Raw genomic sequence first — 16431 nt, forward strand, 5'->3', positions numbered from 1 at the left:
TTATCATGTCATTGCATATAAAGTCATGACTGATATCATGGTAGCTATGCGTAAAGTGCAGCTAATATCCTAAATAGCGGCGACTTAACAACTAATGCAGTTTTTCTGTGCAAGATAAATTCAGAAAGCACTGGATTTTCATTTTCGTCTACCTTATAATTCTTGTCATTGTATAAAAAAACATTTGTGAAACCAGGTTAGCTATGCATAAAGTGCAGCTATTATCTTAAAAAGCGGTGAAATTAAAACCATTGTAGTTTTTAGGTTGTTTGTAACTTAAAGTATGTGCATGAATATGCAGTTGATAACTCAATTCATCGCAAGAACGTTGCTCCAAAATCTCATCTAACTAGGATTTCCCCGGTTGCTCCTAGGAAATTTGTTATAACAAGTCGTATAGGCCATCCTACATTGGACGAGTATGCAACCCCATATGCTAACGAGAATCCGTATAGACGTATGTGCAACGATGAAATGAAGGAACCTTATGTTTGCGAATCAGTTTCGGGTATTGTTGGAAGCATTTTGTCGATTCTTACTAATTTATTATTATATAAATGTATGTTGATTGTTTTTGTCTAAAATGTGGTATTTGTGGCTGCACTACACTTCAAATGTTGTTTATAAAGAAATTTTCGGCAATGTACCAACATGAACTCAATTTTAATTGTATTTTATTAGTCACATTGTATTGGTACTAAATCACCTTTTTTATTTATTTATTTGAATGATGTATTTGCCGTCAATATGACCCGTGCGGCAGCACGGGTGCAAGGTCTAGTTGTTTAAATATTTGTAAAAAGAAAAAAACCTTCCTTATTCGCGTCCCTTGTATGTATTTACCGCTCAGATGGAGAAATGAATCATCTCATGTATAATTATCATATGAACGAGTAAAGTACGGTCTTTTATCGACTAAACAAAATGTATGATATTTCATATCATTTAAGTTCATTTCATCTAAATTTCTCATGTGTTAATAATTTTTTACCTTTTTTTTTAAGGAAAATAATTTTTATCAAGTTAATGGATTAAAAGGAAAAAGGACAAAGTCATTATTTTTATTAAGTTAATGGATTAAATGGAAAAAGGACAAAGGCTCTGTTTGGTAAACCCAAAAAAAGAGCTTTTAGCTTATAAGCTCATTTGACAAAAAAAGCTCTGTTTGGTAACACAAAAGCTCTGTTTGGTACAACGAGCTTATAGCTTATTTCAGGAGCTTATAAGCTATTTTTCAGGAGCTACTTCAAGTAGCTTTTGAGCTTATAGCTTTTAGCTTCTCATTTTTTCTTCCATATTTACCCTTATTATTCAAAGCAAAAGCTATCAGCTAATTTTACCAAACACTTCAACTAGCTTATCAGCTAAAAGCTATCAGCTAGATTATCAGCTATCAGCTAATTTTACCAAACAGAGCCAAAGTCATTATTTTTATTAAGTTATTTTTATTAAGTTTCTATTTAATAATCTAATCTTATTTTAAGTCAAAGTCATTGATATTTTTACTTAATCGATTTAAAAGGAAAAGGACAAAAGATTACGGGGCCAGCGTCTTAATTGCAAGACGCAAAATCTAAACTGTCAATTACTATTTATTATATATGTATATTATGCTGGTTTGTACATTCCAATAATCAGTACTGAATTATGGTCGGTTTTTAAGAATAAGATCACAAACCAACAATAATTAAAAATTCTCCTAACTTTTGTCCGAAAAAATATTGTAATTTTTTTTTATAAGCAAACAATGAATATTGTGACTGATAAATAGAGACAAATTTACAGTGAATATTTTTTCAAATAAATTATGCACCCTAGACGGCACCATACGTGAATAAAATAAAAAACTTCAAGATTATAAAACATGATTTATTGGTTGTATTTGCGAAATTTGTACTTTACACAAAGTTATTAGAAGTGTAATTGTGTTAAATTTGACATCTTTGGAACCAAGATCCCCTTGCTCCCACACACACACACATGGGACATGGTGGCATCTAAGTTACCTATACTTGCTCATTTTTGCGGATAATTACATGTACTCGTGTTAATATCTACGTTGCGTATTTTTACGCTACCTATCATGAGTATCTTACAACGTGTTCAATGGTTGATTCCCTATTATCTCTTGCACACTTGGTCAGTTTGAATATTTAGCCCCTATAAGACCTCAACCTATTGCATCATTCATGGAATTGAGAACTAAAGAATAAGCTAGTTGGCATAACCCACATTATAGTCAAACACATTAAGAGCCTCTTAGACCACTAGGTAGACATTGTGGTCCATTTGGTTGACTGCAAGGTTGCCTCGTAACACCACTACTACAAAATTTTAGGAGAACAATTAAAACCATTTGAACACTAATATGAAGAACTCCAACTATAGCAACAACCATAATACTCCATCACTAGTGTGCGAGGTGAAAAAAGTTTTCTAGCTACTCATTGAAATTTTCAGGAGAAAGAAAAAGAAAGAAGGAAAAGAAAAAGGAAATTAGGATTAATGTCTTTTTAAGGGGAATGTTGTGACTTGGTATCATGTTGAGAGGCATGATAGAAACTAACAAAGGGAAAAATGAAATGATAGAAAAGTTGGTTTTGAAATTGATAAGTGTGATTGAGTGAATGGTGTCTTCTTGTATTTTGTTTGGACCTTGTTTCATACATATCCGATTACTCCTATGCAAAAATATAATGAATTTGGTTTAGTATATCGTTAATTCAATTTATATTGAAAATTATGGTTAATTCATGTGGTTGAATTAGCCAAATTTGAGTCATGAATGTGATTATATTTTTAATGTGATTAAACAGATCATACATAGGTGCACAAAAAGTAAGTGTTCGTGTAAGGTTACTATTTACGAGTTCTCCATTCATTTTAAAATGAGTATAGTTTATGATTGCTATACACAAATTACAAACTATAAATAAGTTTTCAAAATACATGAAACTTTTACTAAGCTAACTTTAATATTATGGGTTAAATAAGTTTTTCATCCCTATAAATATAGAAACAATTGTTCTTAATTATTTTATACTTAAATTAGAATTTTCTTTATAACTATGTCGTTTTTGGTAACACAAGGATTGAAATATATCTATTTGTCACGACACTTTTTTTTTTTTTGAAGAAGCTAAAATGAATTATATTAACAGAACAAAGGCCTTCCTAGCACAAGGTGTGCCAAGGAATAAAAACCTCAAAGTCGAATACAAACAATTCCAAACAAGACAAAAGTCTGCACCTCAAAACAACCCGGAAACAGAACAACAATTAGCCTATGCCTAGTAAAGTAAATGGACTAAGCCACCAACCATGATAGTTAAAGGGAAGAGTTACATACTTCACCTTCAACCACTTGAAAGTCAACAACTTAACCATGTCCACCACTTGCATAATAGAGCTATCCTTTGCATTAAAAAAAATCTATGTGTAAAAAAAAAAAGAACACTATCATTTATATCTTATTTTTATTTGTTTAATTTGAATTTGTTTTTAGGGTTAATAATATTTTACCCTCTATAAAAAATTTAGTTTGGATTCCATTCTTGAAAAAAAAATCATTTTTCATTTTTTTTATTTGCCACATGTGTCATTTATTCACACATCATATTTAATAAAAAATAAATAGTAAAAAACAATTTAAAAGTTTGAAAATTAAAAAAATTAGAAAACAAATTTAGATTTTATTTCAAAAAAAGTAAAAAATTCTTGAATTTAATTTTCAATATTAAAAACAACAAAATTAGAAAATATATTTCGAAAATTAGAAAACAAAAGTTTTTATTTTGGTTTTTATTTTTTTCTACAAAACTAAAATTCTGAAAAATAAGATAAGTTTTTATTTTTCTAAAAAGAGAAAAGTTATGGAAAATAAAATAAGTTTTTACTTCGAAAAATTTCCAGAATTTTTAAAAAGTAAATAAGTTTTCTGGGAAAAAGAAAAGAGTGAGTAAGTTATTTTTTATTAAGTTAATGGATTAAAAGGAAAAAGGACAAAGTCATTATTTTTATTAAGTTATTTTTATTAAGGACAAAAGATTACGGGCCAGCGCCTTAACTGCAAGTCAGAGTGGGTTTTAAATGGGCAGTTATTATCATGGACTAGGATTATCTTATTGAATGGACACAGTTTTCAATCAGCTAACACAACTCTGTATAAATAAGCCACGTTCATCAGTCCTCCATCATACCACAATACGCGTAATAAAACATAAAACTATGAAACCCATTTGGGTTGGCCTAGTAGTATTAGCTTGGGATTTTGGATTGTGCTCCTCCTTGAGGTCTCAGGTTCGATTCTCTCCGATGCTAATTTAGGTGGGTTAATTTAGCTTCTTAAAAAAAAACATAAAACTATGAAATCCCTCATTGTCCTCTGCGTTCTCCTCCTGGCATTATTGCCACAAACAGTGTTTCCAAGGCCAATTTCACCGGCACCGGCACCGGCACCGCCACAAGAGAAGTGGTGCATTCCTGAGTTCTGTTGTCGTGGTCCTTCCCCTACCACACCCTTTCCAATGATCCTGAATATTCCCCCAATACAGGGGCGGATCTGAGATTGAATTATTAGTGAGGCTAAATTTTTTTTTGAGGGAAGTAAGACTAAATTTTTTGGAGAAATAAATATTAATAGATAATGCACAACGTAAGTTACAAAATTTTATCTTAGAACTCGCGCACGCGCACACACATTCACCCACACGCACGCGCACACCACACACACACATACATACATACATACATACATACATACATACATATATATCTATATATATATATATATATATATATATATATATATATATATATATATATATATATATATATATATATATATATATATATATATATATATATATATATATCAAAGTTGCAAAAAAAAAAACATTGCAAGCATTATAGCTTATTGGAAGATAATCAAGTCAATTTATTTGGAGTTCACAAGTTCGACTCTCACTAAGTTTATTTTTACAAGTAATTTTTTTTTATGTTGTTTATATTATCATGAAAAAATTGTCAAAAAAACGCAAAAGTTAAAAGTTGAACCGACAACAACCAAACACAAACAAAAACACAAATGTCGCGCCACTAGACCAAAGAATAATGTCAAATTATGTTTTGAAATAGAACATATATATTATATAATTATGCGCTGTATATTTCAAAAAAAAATTATGCTCAGTATATAAAAAATAAAAAAAAAGAATGGGCTGGGCTGGTGTGGCAATAGCCACACTCAGCCTCACACAGATCCGCCCCTCTGCCCCAATACCTTTTCTAGGTGCGATGATCACCCTTGGTGTTGTCCTCATCCTCCTCCCCCCACCACACCACCTCATCAGACCTTTTCCGATGATCCCAAATCAACCATCATTCGGCGGTGGTGTCGTCGTACTTCACCCACTACACCGCCTCTCACAACCTTTTCCGATGATCCCGAATCTCCTCCCACCAGACCTGATTCAACAACCATCCAATTTCACCCGCCACAACAAAAGTATAAGATTTGTATCTCAATCTTCTGCATCTGTCCAAACCGGGGATGTGCTTCCCCCGTAGCTCCACCTGGGTCCACCTATCTCACTCGCGCAGCATCTCTCAATTAAGGACCCTAAACTCTGTGGTGGTTAATTTAAGTTTACTTAATAAATAATAGATCAATATTGTTGGAACACTAGTTAATTCTAGTGAAGAAAATTGGAAAGAAAAACACTATGAAAGAACTAGTGTGTGGGTGTGACTTAAAAATGTCCCACATTGGAGGGTCACCCCAACTAGTAAGTGTTTATATATGGGAAAAGTGACCTCCAAGGGTGTGCCCTTGGGGTACCCAATTTTGTGAACGGGTGAACGCTTACGCGACGCCGACCGGCCGGGTCGAGCCGGGCTTGGGTCATGGGTCGTGGGTCATAAAAAATGATATATATATTTTTTGTCACTTGAAAATGTTAAATTAATTAATTAATTAATTTAATCATTATCCGTAAGCGCTACGCGTAACAAATAAATTTGTTACGATCCGACCCAATCCAAAACGCGATCCAGAAACTTCCGGATATATCCAATTAAGAAACAAAACGCGTTTGCTTAAGGATTAAGCAGACTTAATCCCCAAGTCACTCGTTTTTTGTTACAAACTCTCCCTATAAAAGGAGAAGTTCCCCCCACTCATTCTTTACACCGAAAAGAATTTCATTGAGTTGTCGGGAATTCTTTTCTTCTCTTCTCCCTCCGACTTGTGTTAACAAGTTTCTTCTGCTTCTACTCCTTTCTGTCCCTTTCGGTTTCAAATAGAGCGGTTACGTACCGTATCGAGTGGCTTCGATCAATCGATTGAACCATATTTTAAGAATGTTCTTAAGACCATAGTCCCTTGGTCTTAAGTTCATAGTCTCTTCGATAATATATGATTCTTCGGAATATAGAGTACTATTAAGATCATAGTCCCTTTTCGTAATACTAATGTCCCGTCGGAATTAAAGAATGATCTTAACAGTATATAAATTATTTTAATAATTTTCTATTTAAGGAGAAATGGTGGTATCACCATATTTGAATGGTCGTAGTGCCATATTGATGTTTTGGAGAAGTTAGAATGGTGGTAACACCATATTCGAGTGGTCTCAGCACCATAATAGAATGGTAATAATACCATATTAATTTGAATGGTTTCAATATTAAAGAGTGGTCTTAGTACCATATTTGAGGGTGTAATTCTCGAACGATTTTCTACAGTGCAGTAGTTAATCGAACAGTTGTAGCTGGGCTTGTTTTATCCTGGAGGCGGCGTGGTTGATAGTCTACCTTGCACAACTTTGGGTAGTGCCACGAAACGTCTTAAAGAGAACGACCTGGTCGTGACTCAACCTAGTAACAACTTCGGTAGATAACAGAATTTGGAAATCCAAATTTAACAGTTTGGAAATCCAAAAACAACAAATATGAAATTATAATTCACTGGATCAGTTCAGTTTTATGAAAGTGTGCCTTTTTTTTTTATTTGGTCGAAAAAGTGTGCCTTCACAAAATTACTCTTTAGTGAAAGGTTCTTCTTGGAACCCTTCTAAAGATAAATCTCTGTCCTAATATGTGTTAAATTGTTAAAGGATTTATATCATGAGTTATGATGTTGAAGGATTTATATTTGTTTTTTTAATATGTGTTATCAATTATTGTGAACTGAGACACAAGGAGTAACATTTGCCTATAAAGAAGTTTCCAATTAGACTCTCTTTTCCATACAAATAGTAATTAAATACATTAACAAGAATGAGAGCCGATTTTAGAAGCTAAAAAAGAAAAAGAGAAGATGAAAATGAATTTATTGAATAATCTACCACCCTAATAATTTACTTTTTGTTTTCAATGATTGAATAGGAATTTTAGTGCATATTAAGTTTGGTAGTAAGTTAACAAAATCACCATGTATTCGAAGTACGACAAAGATGATATTGGAAGAGTTGATAAAACACGAGTTTAATTTCGAAGTCGTCTATTTAAAAGACATCATAACTCCATGCAAAAACACAACATGTTTTATTGTCAACTCAACGACTAACCTCGTAGTACAGACAAGTAACCTAAGTTGGGAGATGTTTCAATGCGTTTAATCGAAGTCAAATATTCTAATTACGATTGCTTAACAAAGAAAAGGGTTAGTAAGTAATAATATCATTGCAAGGAGAAAGGTAAAAAATAAGAGATTCAAAGGCTCAAAACAATAATGAAGACACAAAAAAGGGTAAAAAAACAAAACCAAGATAAACAATGAAGTTCCTTACGTGGTTTTACAAGCATAGATCAACAAAGAAAATTCAACCCTATCTTTATCTTTCACTACTAAATTCTCCTCTAACCACAATCTACGATCCAAACCACTCCTAGTACTAAACATAAACATTGCAAACCCAGAAACAGGTTTAAAAAACCAACTATGAACATCCCAAAGCAAATCCACCAACAACCCATCAATAAAAATTGTTTGATTACCCATAAAATTCCACTTCAACCTTTTCACAGAAATTACAATCTTCTTATCAATACAAACATTCAGAACAGGTGATTTAAACCCTTCATTTTCACCACTGCATTTAATCAAAATATCATGCATAATTCCACTCTCACAAAACTTGGCCTTAGTTGGGTAATAAAGTGTGTTACCTGAAAAATATTCACTTCTTGAAAAAAGTGAAACTTTAGCCATAAGGGTACTTTTTTTTTTCAGCTTCTTTGGTAAATTTTCTTCATTTATGTCACCTAACATAAGACCAATTTCTGAATCAACTAAAATTGTAACATAAAATCCATCAACAGGTTCAGGACCCAAAAGACTTCAACTTTTGAATTATGAAAATGCTCAACTTCCACCAATTTGCTTCCTTTTTCTTTCTGAAAAGTCTAGAATTTGTGTTGAGTCTGAAAGTTCTTTCAGCTAGTAGATCTTCCATCTTTGAAGATTATTGTGAGTCCTTGATTTGAGTAGCTTTTACATCAAGTAACTGTGATCAAAATATGTTTTTTGTTGGAGAGGATTGTTTTGAAGATTGATGTAACTGAATTTTGTGTTGAAGGTGTGAGATTTTGAGATATACAATATTTGTTTGAATAGCTAGAACATGATGAGGAATGTGACACACTCACTGCATTCATACTGAAACAAGAAATAATGTTTGATACATTCATTTTGCAGTTAAAAATTCTCACAAGAACTATAAATAACTTGGAGATGAAAATGATATGCAGGGTTTTAAACTGTGGTTGCGTCGCGATTATCAATAATGCTTACAATCACGCACGTAATAGGGTTTAATTGGCCTCAATTGCGGTCAAGTAGTCGTGATAGAAACGTTAGAGGCATAAAAAACTTTGATGTCGCAGTTCAAATCGTAGTTGTAGATTAGTTTGGAAACCATGAGGATGATTTCGTTTCAACTAATTTGGCTTTGTGAAAAAAAAAAAGGCAGAAGAGAAGGAAAATCAATGAGAGGAGGGAGGGAAGAGAACCTTGTTTTCTGACATGACTATTACAATATCATTTCTATTTAACTTTACACTCTCCTATCTCTTTCTTACCTTATAGTTTATAAATATTTGATGATTCTTCTTGCCTTATAATATAGTTATAATAATGTCAACTTTAATGTGTATCATATCATATGAGAAAGTACTAATATTTAGGCAGAAACTAAGTAGTGTGTTTTTTAATCTTTTTTTTTGGGAAAGGAGGCTAACAAAAAGAAAAGAAAAGAAGGAAAAAAAATAGCTAAAAACTAATCTCTGTGATACATCTTTCGACGGGCATCAGCCTGTAGTTGAGGAAGCAAGCCCTCTGGTGGCTCCAGAAACTCACGCCAAATCTCAGTACTTGTAGCTCCTAGTTTAGCCATGAAATCAGCAGACGAATTCGCCTCCCTCACAGAAAGCTTTAACTGGACGCGCCAGCTCCTTTGTAATAAATCCTGCACATTACTGATTATTGCCGCATAATGATGCCAATGATTCATCATGGTTGAAACTAACTGAACAACCAAAGTTGAGTCAGAGTAGCAAATCACATCCCTATATCCTCTTTCCCAAGCTGCTTTCAAGCCATGATACAAAGCTAACAACTTTACATGTAAGTGTGTTTTTTAATCTGTTATGCCAGTTAATAATACTATGATTTAAAAGTTGAAAAAGAATGGAAGAAAAAATGGCTTTTTTACCGGAAAAAGATGGTCCTACTACTACTACCCTATATGTATCTTTTAGGTACTATTTATGACATGATAATAGGTGACAATTATCATGGGAAGATGCAATCCTTTCCCACCATGGGAAAGGTCAAACAGGTTAGCATTGGCTTTGTTTGGTATGAGCAACGTTATTTGAACAACCCTTTCTTGTGACAACTTGTTGGACAACTAAATTATACATAGAAGTTTAGGTAGTGGCACAAAAATCAAAGCAATAGAAAGAGAAAGTAGAAGGACAATGTGAGTATGAGAGAGAAAGTTGTCACAAAAGTTGTCAAAAAATGGTTGTTCAAATATCATTTCTCTTTGGTATTGCAATTCAGCCAAAAAATCATTAATGAATTATTATAGTACTAAACTTTGAACTACACCCCCCCCCCCCCCCCCCCCCCCCTCTAAAAAAAAAATACTATCCACACCACATATTCATCGGATGGTTGTGGTATGTGACAGGTTTGATGTGTGTAAGGATTTTGAATTGGTATTGATGGTTGGGTTGGATATTCTTGTGTGTAAGGATTTTGAATTGGTGTTGATTTGTTGGGTTGGATACTCTTGTGTGTAAGGATTTTGAATTGGTGTTGAATTGTTTTGGTGTTGACTACCATCCTCAACAGTGACGTTTATCTCAATAGACTTTGCTTCCTGAAAATTTCTATGAACTTCAAACATGTTCGCAACATCGTCGTTATCTCTAATACTTGTGTCTTTGAAATGAACTCAACCCCCTCCAAAAAACGCCGGGTTTCAATAGAAAATTCGAGATACCACTTTGTTATCTCCTAATTTTAGCTTTTCTTCTATTCTTTTTTTCAAGTGTGCAAAGGTACTTTTCACACTGATGTTGAAGCCAAATTTTTCGTTACTCTCAAAATAAACACCAAACTCATTTCTTAAAACTTGTCCATTGCAGTAGACAATGAAAAATACATTTTGGGGTGGTGCCATAACTGTATGTTTATGTTGAAAAGCGGGTTTAATGAATCACAGTATGCCATTCCACTGCATATATAGACCTCGCCACTTGTTATACCTACAAAAATTTGTTCTATGTTCAAAATGGCGAGTGCTTTACATAAGAACACTATTTATTTCTGATTTGAGATGACAGTGCAGTGAGTGTTTTATATAACTATTTATCTCTGCTTTGAGATGACAATGCAATGCGTGCTTTACATAACAACTATTTATTTATGCTTTGAGATGACAATGCAGCGAATGCTTTACTTAACAACACTATGAATGTATTGTATTATTGCATGGGAAATGCTTGATAACGCGAGATATTTTATCCCGAGAGATTCCGAATGAGGTGTCACTCGATCCTTGTCCACTACCATCTATTCTTGCTATTCTCTCACCATCAGATGGTGATTTTTTGCTTTGATCTTGGACTTTAATTTTTTTGCCCTTAAATTAAATGGTAAACAATGTTTTTAGCCCCTGTAATATAGGCCACTTTTAGGTTTAGCCCCTGTATTTTTTTTTTTTAGATTCCACCCTCAAAATTTTTTTGTTTTGGTTTTGGCCCCTGACCCACTTGAGTCAGCAGAATCTTTGACGTGGCGCTGACGTGGCATGCTGCGTCACCTTTTTTGATGACGTGTCACGCTGACTGTATAATTAATTTTATTTTATATTTTTTTTGGGGTACACGTGGCATTCTTTATTTTAAAAAAAAATTAAAAAATTCTGGAAAAATTAAAAATAATTTAAAAATTGAAAAAAAATCTGAAAATTAATAAAAAAATTCTGGAAAAATGAAAAAAATATAAAAAAATTTCTGGAAAATTGAAAAATTAATAAAAATTTTAAAAATACGGAAAAAAGTTTAAAAATTCTGGAAAAATTAATAAAAATAAAAAATGATTAAAAAATAAAATAATCTAATAAAATGAAAAATAATGAAAAAATAAAATTTCGAAATTTTCTGAAAAAAATTAAAATTCTGGAAAAATGAAATTTTCGAAATTTTAATGAAAAATCTTAATTAAAATTTTCGAAATTTTAATTAAAATTCTGGAAAAATTCTAATTAAAATTTTAATGAAAAATAAAAATTGTGAAAAAATTATGGAAAATATTTAAAAAAAATTCAAAATTTTCTTGAAGATTAATCATTTTTAAAAAAAATGAAATTTTTGAAATCTTCATTAGTATTTCTTGAAATTTCAAAATTTTCATTACTATATATGTCGAGCTTAGGTTTTTTCAGTGTATTTATTTCCAAAAATTTTTTTGGGAATTTTTGTGTATTTATAAACCGAGAATAAGGGAAAAAATATGTGTATTTATAAACCGAGCTTAGGTTTTTTGTGTATTTTTCGAAATTTTTATAAATTTTCATTAGTATTTTTTCCGGTAATTTTTGTGTATTCCGAGCTTAGGTTGAATGACAAGTACTTTTCGAAAAAAAAAATATGAATTTTTTTCCGTTATACGGTTGAATGACAAGAGCTTAGGTTGAATTTTCGAAATTTATTAATTTTTTCATTTTTTTAATTTTACCATATTTTATTTATTATTTTTAAAATTTTCCAGATTTTTGTTTTCATTTTTATTAGTTTTTCCAATTTTTTAAAAAAATTTCAGATTTCAGAATTTTTTTCATTTTTTTTATTTTTTAAGAATTTTTTTTGTTTTTTTAGTTTTTTAAAAAAAAAATTTAATTAACAAATATTTTTTTATTAAAAAAAATCAGAAATGCCACGTGGATATTCATTTACACACGTGGCATTCAAAAAAAATTGAAAAATAAAAAAAATGCCACGTCAGTGCCACCTCATAGATTCTGCTGAGTCACAGGGGTCAAGGGCCATAACCAAAACAAAAAAAATTGATGAGGGTGGAATCTAAATTTTTTTTTTACAGGGACTAAACCCAAAAGTGTCCTATATTACAGGGGCTAAAAGCACTGTTTACCCTAAATTAAAATTTAACATGCAATGGATAACTAATGAGGTGAAACCATGTTATTTGCCACTAATTTATTTGAGCTTTGCACACGATGGGGTGATATGCATGCAGTAACCATGACAAGTGTTCCATTAAAAAAATCATGATAAGTGTTGTAATTTTATTTCTTGACTTTTCAACCCACTCCTACCTTGTATGGCTACCACTGCACTTCACTTCCTAGAAACAGTGAATACATGCAATTCAAAGAGGAGTTCGTGACACATTCACGAGAAATGATGTCGGAGTATGCTCTTCCTCAAGGTCTCAGATTTGATTCTTTTTTGCGTCAATTCAAGTGGGCGACTAGTGCCTAGTTTAACTTCTTAAAAAAACTATGTTACAACAAAGTTTTTTTTTTAAAAGGCAAAGGAAGTTGTAGCAGAGAACTACAACTCCATATGATATATATAACCAAGAGAATAAAATACAAAACAAAAGAGAGGGGGGACATGAACCAAAACCCTCAAGAGATTAAGAAACCCTGAAATTAGGTAAACCTAGCCTATTAGTTACTAAGTCTGCCCTAATAGAAGGAGGAGCATGAGTAAACCAACAGTGAGAAATCAAAGCTAACCCTAAGTTTTCCATAGTGTCTGCACATTTGTTTCCCTCCTTATATATATGAGACACGTGAAAGTTCATTGATGAAATGAGGTGGAGACAATTGTTCCATCTGTTTTGAAGGTGCCATGGGACAATCTTATGAGATTTGAATGCTTGGGATACCAACATTGAATCTGTTTCCAACCAAAGGGAAAACCAACCTTTTTGATGAGCAATTTCAATTGCTAACATTGCACCAACAAGCTCAGAGCAAAGAGCAGAAGACACATCAAGATTAACAGCAAACCCACCAATAAAATCTGAGCTGGAGTTTCTAAAGAGACCACCGCAAGCAGCCTGTCCAGCGTTACCAAGTGAGGCTCCGTCAGTATTGCACTTTGTCCAGTTGAAAATAGGAGGATTCCAAACAACTTCTTTGATGATTTGAGGCTTAGGAGGCTTAATAGTAACATCAAAGTGCTTTAAAATAGAGAAGTCAGACATAGAGGAGGAAGCCGTGAGAGAAGCTAAATTTCTTGACCTAGAAGTACCAACAATGATTAGGTTGAGAGAAGATCTAATGTTGATGACTTTATCGTTGACTCTCATTTGGTTTCTACAAAACCAAATTGTGTGGAAAGAGTTGATAATGGCAGCAAGCATGACAATTTTGCATTGAGGGGAATCAACCTTATCAATTACATTCAGCGTTTCCCTTGGAGAAGAATCATTAATGTTGAAGTTGAATAGAGAGCTAAGCCAATTCCAAATCTATGTAGCAAATTTACATTCAAGAAAGAGATGGAATGAGGATTCGGTGGACCTAAAACAAAGATTGCAGATTGAGGAAATCTGGCATACTTTCTTGATAAGTTGCTCATCCGTGGGCATCTTTTCATGAAGAATTCTCCACATAAGTTGAGATTTAGAAGGAGGGATCGCTTTATTCCAAATAATCTTGAGGAGTATAAGTGTTATGAAACAAATACGCATCTTTGAAGGACAATACTCCATCATGAGAATGTTTCCAAATTCTTTTATCTTCCCTAGGAATAATAGGAATCGTAATCAACCTTAGTTTTTGTTGAAGAGTTGGATAAACATTTGTGATTGGAGGTGGAACATTCCATTTGTTGTTTAGAATATAATGGGACACGGAAGATTGAAGATAACTGTGAGTGTGTGTAGGTATGTTGAAGGCTGAGACAAAAGCTTCACCACACCATGAATCGCACCAAAAATTGATCGTTTCCCCATTGCCAAGTTGCCACGCTGAATTGTTCAAAATGCTGGGTTATTTATGTTTAGCACTGCACCATATGGAAGAGGAGATATGATAGGATATAGGTTGATTATTTCTCATAACCCTGCTTCGTAGAAAAGTTGCCCATTGCAAATCTGAATGCGATATGTCCCAACAAAGTTTAAGGTTTCCTGCTTCATTAATTCCAACCAAGTTTCTAATACCAAGCCCACCCTCCTTGATAGGTTTACAAACATTGTTCCAAGCTATAGTTACCAATTGCTTTTGATAAATATCCCCACTCCACAAAAAGTTTCTCATCCATCTTTCCATATCTTTGATCAGAGAGACTGGTCAGGAATAGATTGATAAACAATGAAGGAGCATGCTTTGCACCACACTCTTAATAAGTTGCACTCTACCTGCCATGGTGAGAAGTGAAGCTTTCCAATCCGCAAGCTTAATTTTAACTTTGTCCGCAATTGGTTGAAAATGAAATTTTTTTGGTTTGCCTTTAAAAATTGGTACCCCTAAGTATGTGAAAGGGAGGGAACCAATTTTAAACCCAATCATAGTTGCTATTTGGGAAAGCCTATGATTAGTGATGGAACCAGCATATATAGAGGACTTCTGAGGGTTTACACATTGACCAGAAGCTTCAGCATATTTACAGAAGATATTGTTCAGACAATTGAGATGGGAGGCTGTGCCTTTACAAAATATCATCATGTCATCAGCATATAAGATGTGAGAAGGTATTGCTATGTCTCTGGTGCCCTGGATTAACTTAAGCTTGCCTTGAACAACAAGTTTAGTTAAGGCTCTACTTATAACTTCTTCTGCCAGACAGAAAAGAAGAGGAGAAAGAGGATCTCCATGCTTTACTCCCCTAGAACAAGAAATATATCCATGCATCTTAGCTGCTTCACAACGAGTGTTGCAACATTCAAGATAAAATTTCAAGCATGTGAACAATTTTTTTTATAATTATAATTGAATTAAAGGAAATACAATAGATACTCTAACTCAAGATACAGAGGGAACGCAATGAAAACAGTCACAGTTAGTCTGATTTTAGGCACACTAGAAACTTTGTGTACTATTTTGAATAAAGTAAATGAGACTTGCTAACCTCCCAACTTATAAACTACCCACACATTACAATTTGTATATGAACAAAAATCATACACAATTAGTTACCCCATTGTTAAACAATATTTTATTTCTCAATAATCAATTACACACCAAATCACACCAGCCAAATTAAGTGTCTAACAATTTTCATGTGCTTTCTTGAGCCACCTAAACGATGTTGCAGAAAATGATCAACACTATCAATTTGAGGAGCCCCACCAATCCCAGCTGGGAGTCTATCAATAAGCAATTGCCAAGAAAAATATAACAAATACGAACACTTGTTAATATGACCTTAAAAATTTAATGGTTAAATATGTTTTTGGTCCTTATAAAACTGGGAACTTCTAAGTTTAATCATTGCTTAAATTTAATAGGTTTTTTAGTCATACAAAAAAAAAATTACTTCTAATTTTAGTCTCTGGTCTGTTACAACAAAATTTGTTTAATTATCCTTAAACTCTTAAATTTTTGAACGATTTTTTTGAGTCAAGTTTAGAATACTATGAAAGGTTCATTAACTAAAATTTAGAATTTTTTAACATGAAACAAATTAAATATGATTTTTTTAAAACGGAAAAAGTTAAAGATATAATTAACAAAATCTGGACGTAGAAATCAAATTTTTCGACAATTTTTGCAGAGGAACTTTTAGTAATGTTCTTAACAAGTCTGCGAAAAATTGTTCAAAAGTTTAAGCATAAATTAAACAAATTTGAATTGAGGAATGACTAATACTGAGTGCAGAATTTTTTTTTAAGGACTAAAAGAACTATTAAAAAAAAGTAAGGACAAACTTAAAAGGTCCTAG

The 16431-nt window shown here is 32.6% G+C and overlaps 1 protein-coding gene and 1 pseudogene across 1 annotated transcript; both read right to left on the reverse strand.

Annotated features, from left to right (window-relative positions):
• Window positions 1-7751: 7751 nt before the first annotated feature.
• LOC146949176 (uncharacterized) lies at window positions 7752-9131 on the reverse strand (annotated as a pseudogene).
• A 147-nt stretch (window positions 9132-9278) lies between these two features.
• Window positions 9279-15401, reverse strand: LOC146949177 (uncharacterized). Its single transcript, XM_085748493.1, has 4 exons — window positions 14909-15401; window positions 14105-14289; window positions 13465-14014; window positions 9279-9586 (listed from the first exon to the last, which is right to left on the reverse strand). Exons 1-4 carry the CDS (start codon window positions 15399-15401, stop codon window positions 9279-9281), a joined length of 1536 nt encoding a protein of 511 aa, XP_085604619.1.
• Between the last annotated feature and the right edge of the window lie 1030 nt (window positions 15402-16431).

The sequence above is a fragment of the Medicago sativa genome, chromosome 2, assembly GCF_051527215.1.
Source record: "Medicago sativa cultivar Bolivia chromosome 2, Bolivia_mono, whole genome shotgun sequence".
Taxonomy (NCBI): Eukaryota; Viridiplantae; Streptophyta; class Magnoliopsida; order Fabales; family Fabaceae; genus Medicago; species Medicago sativa.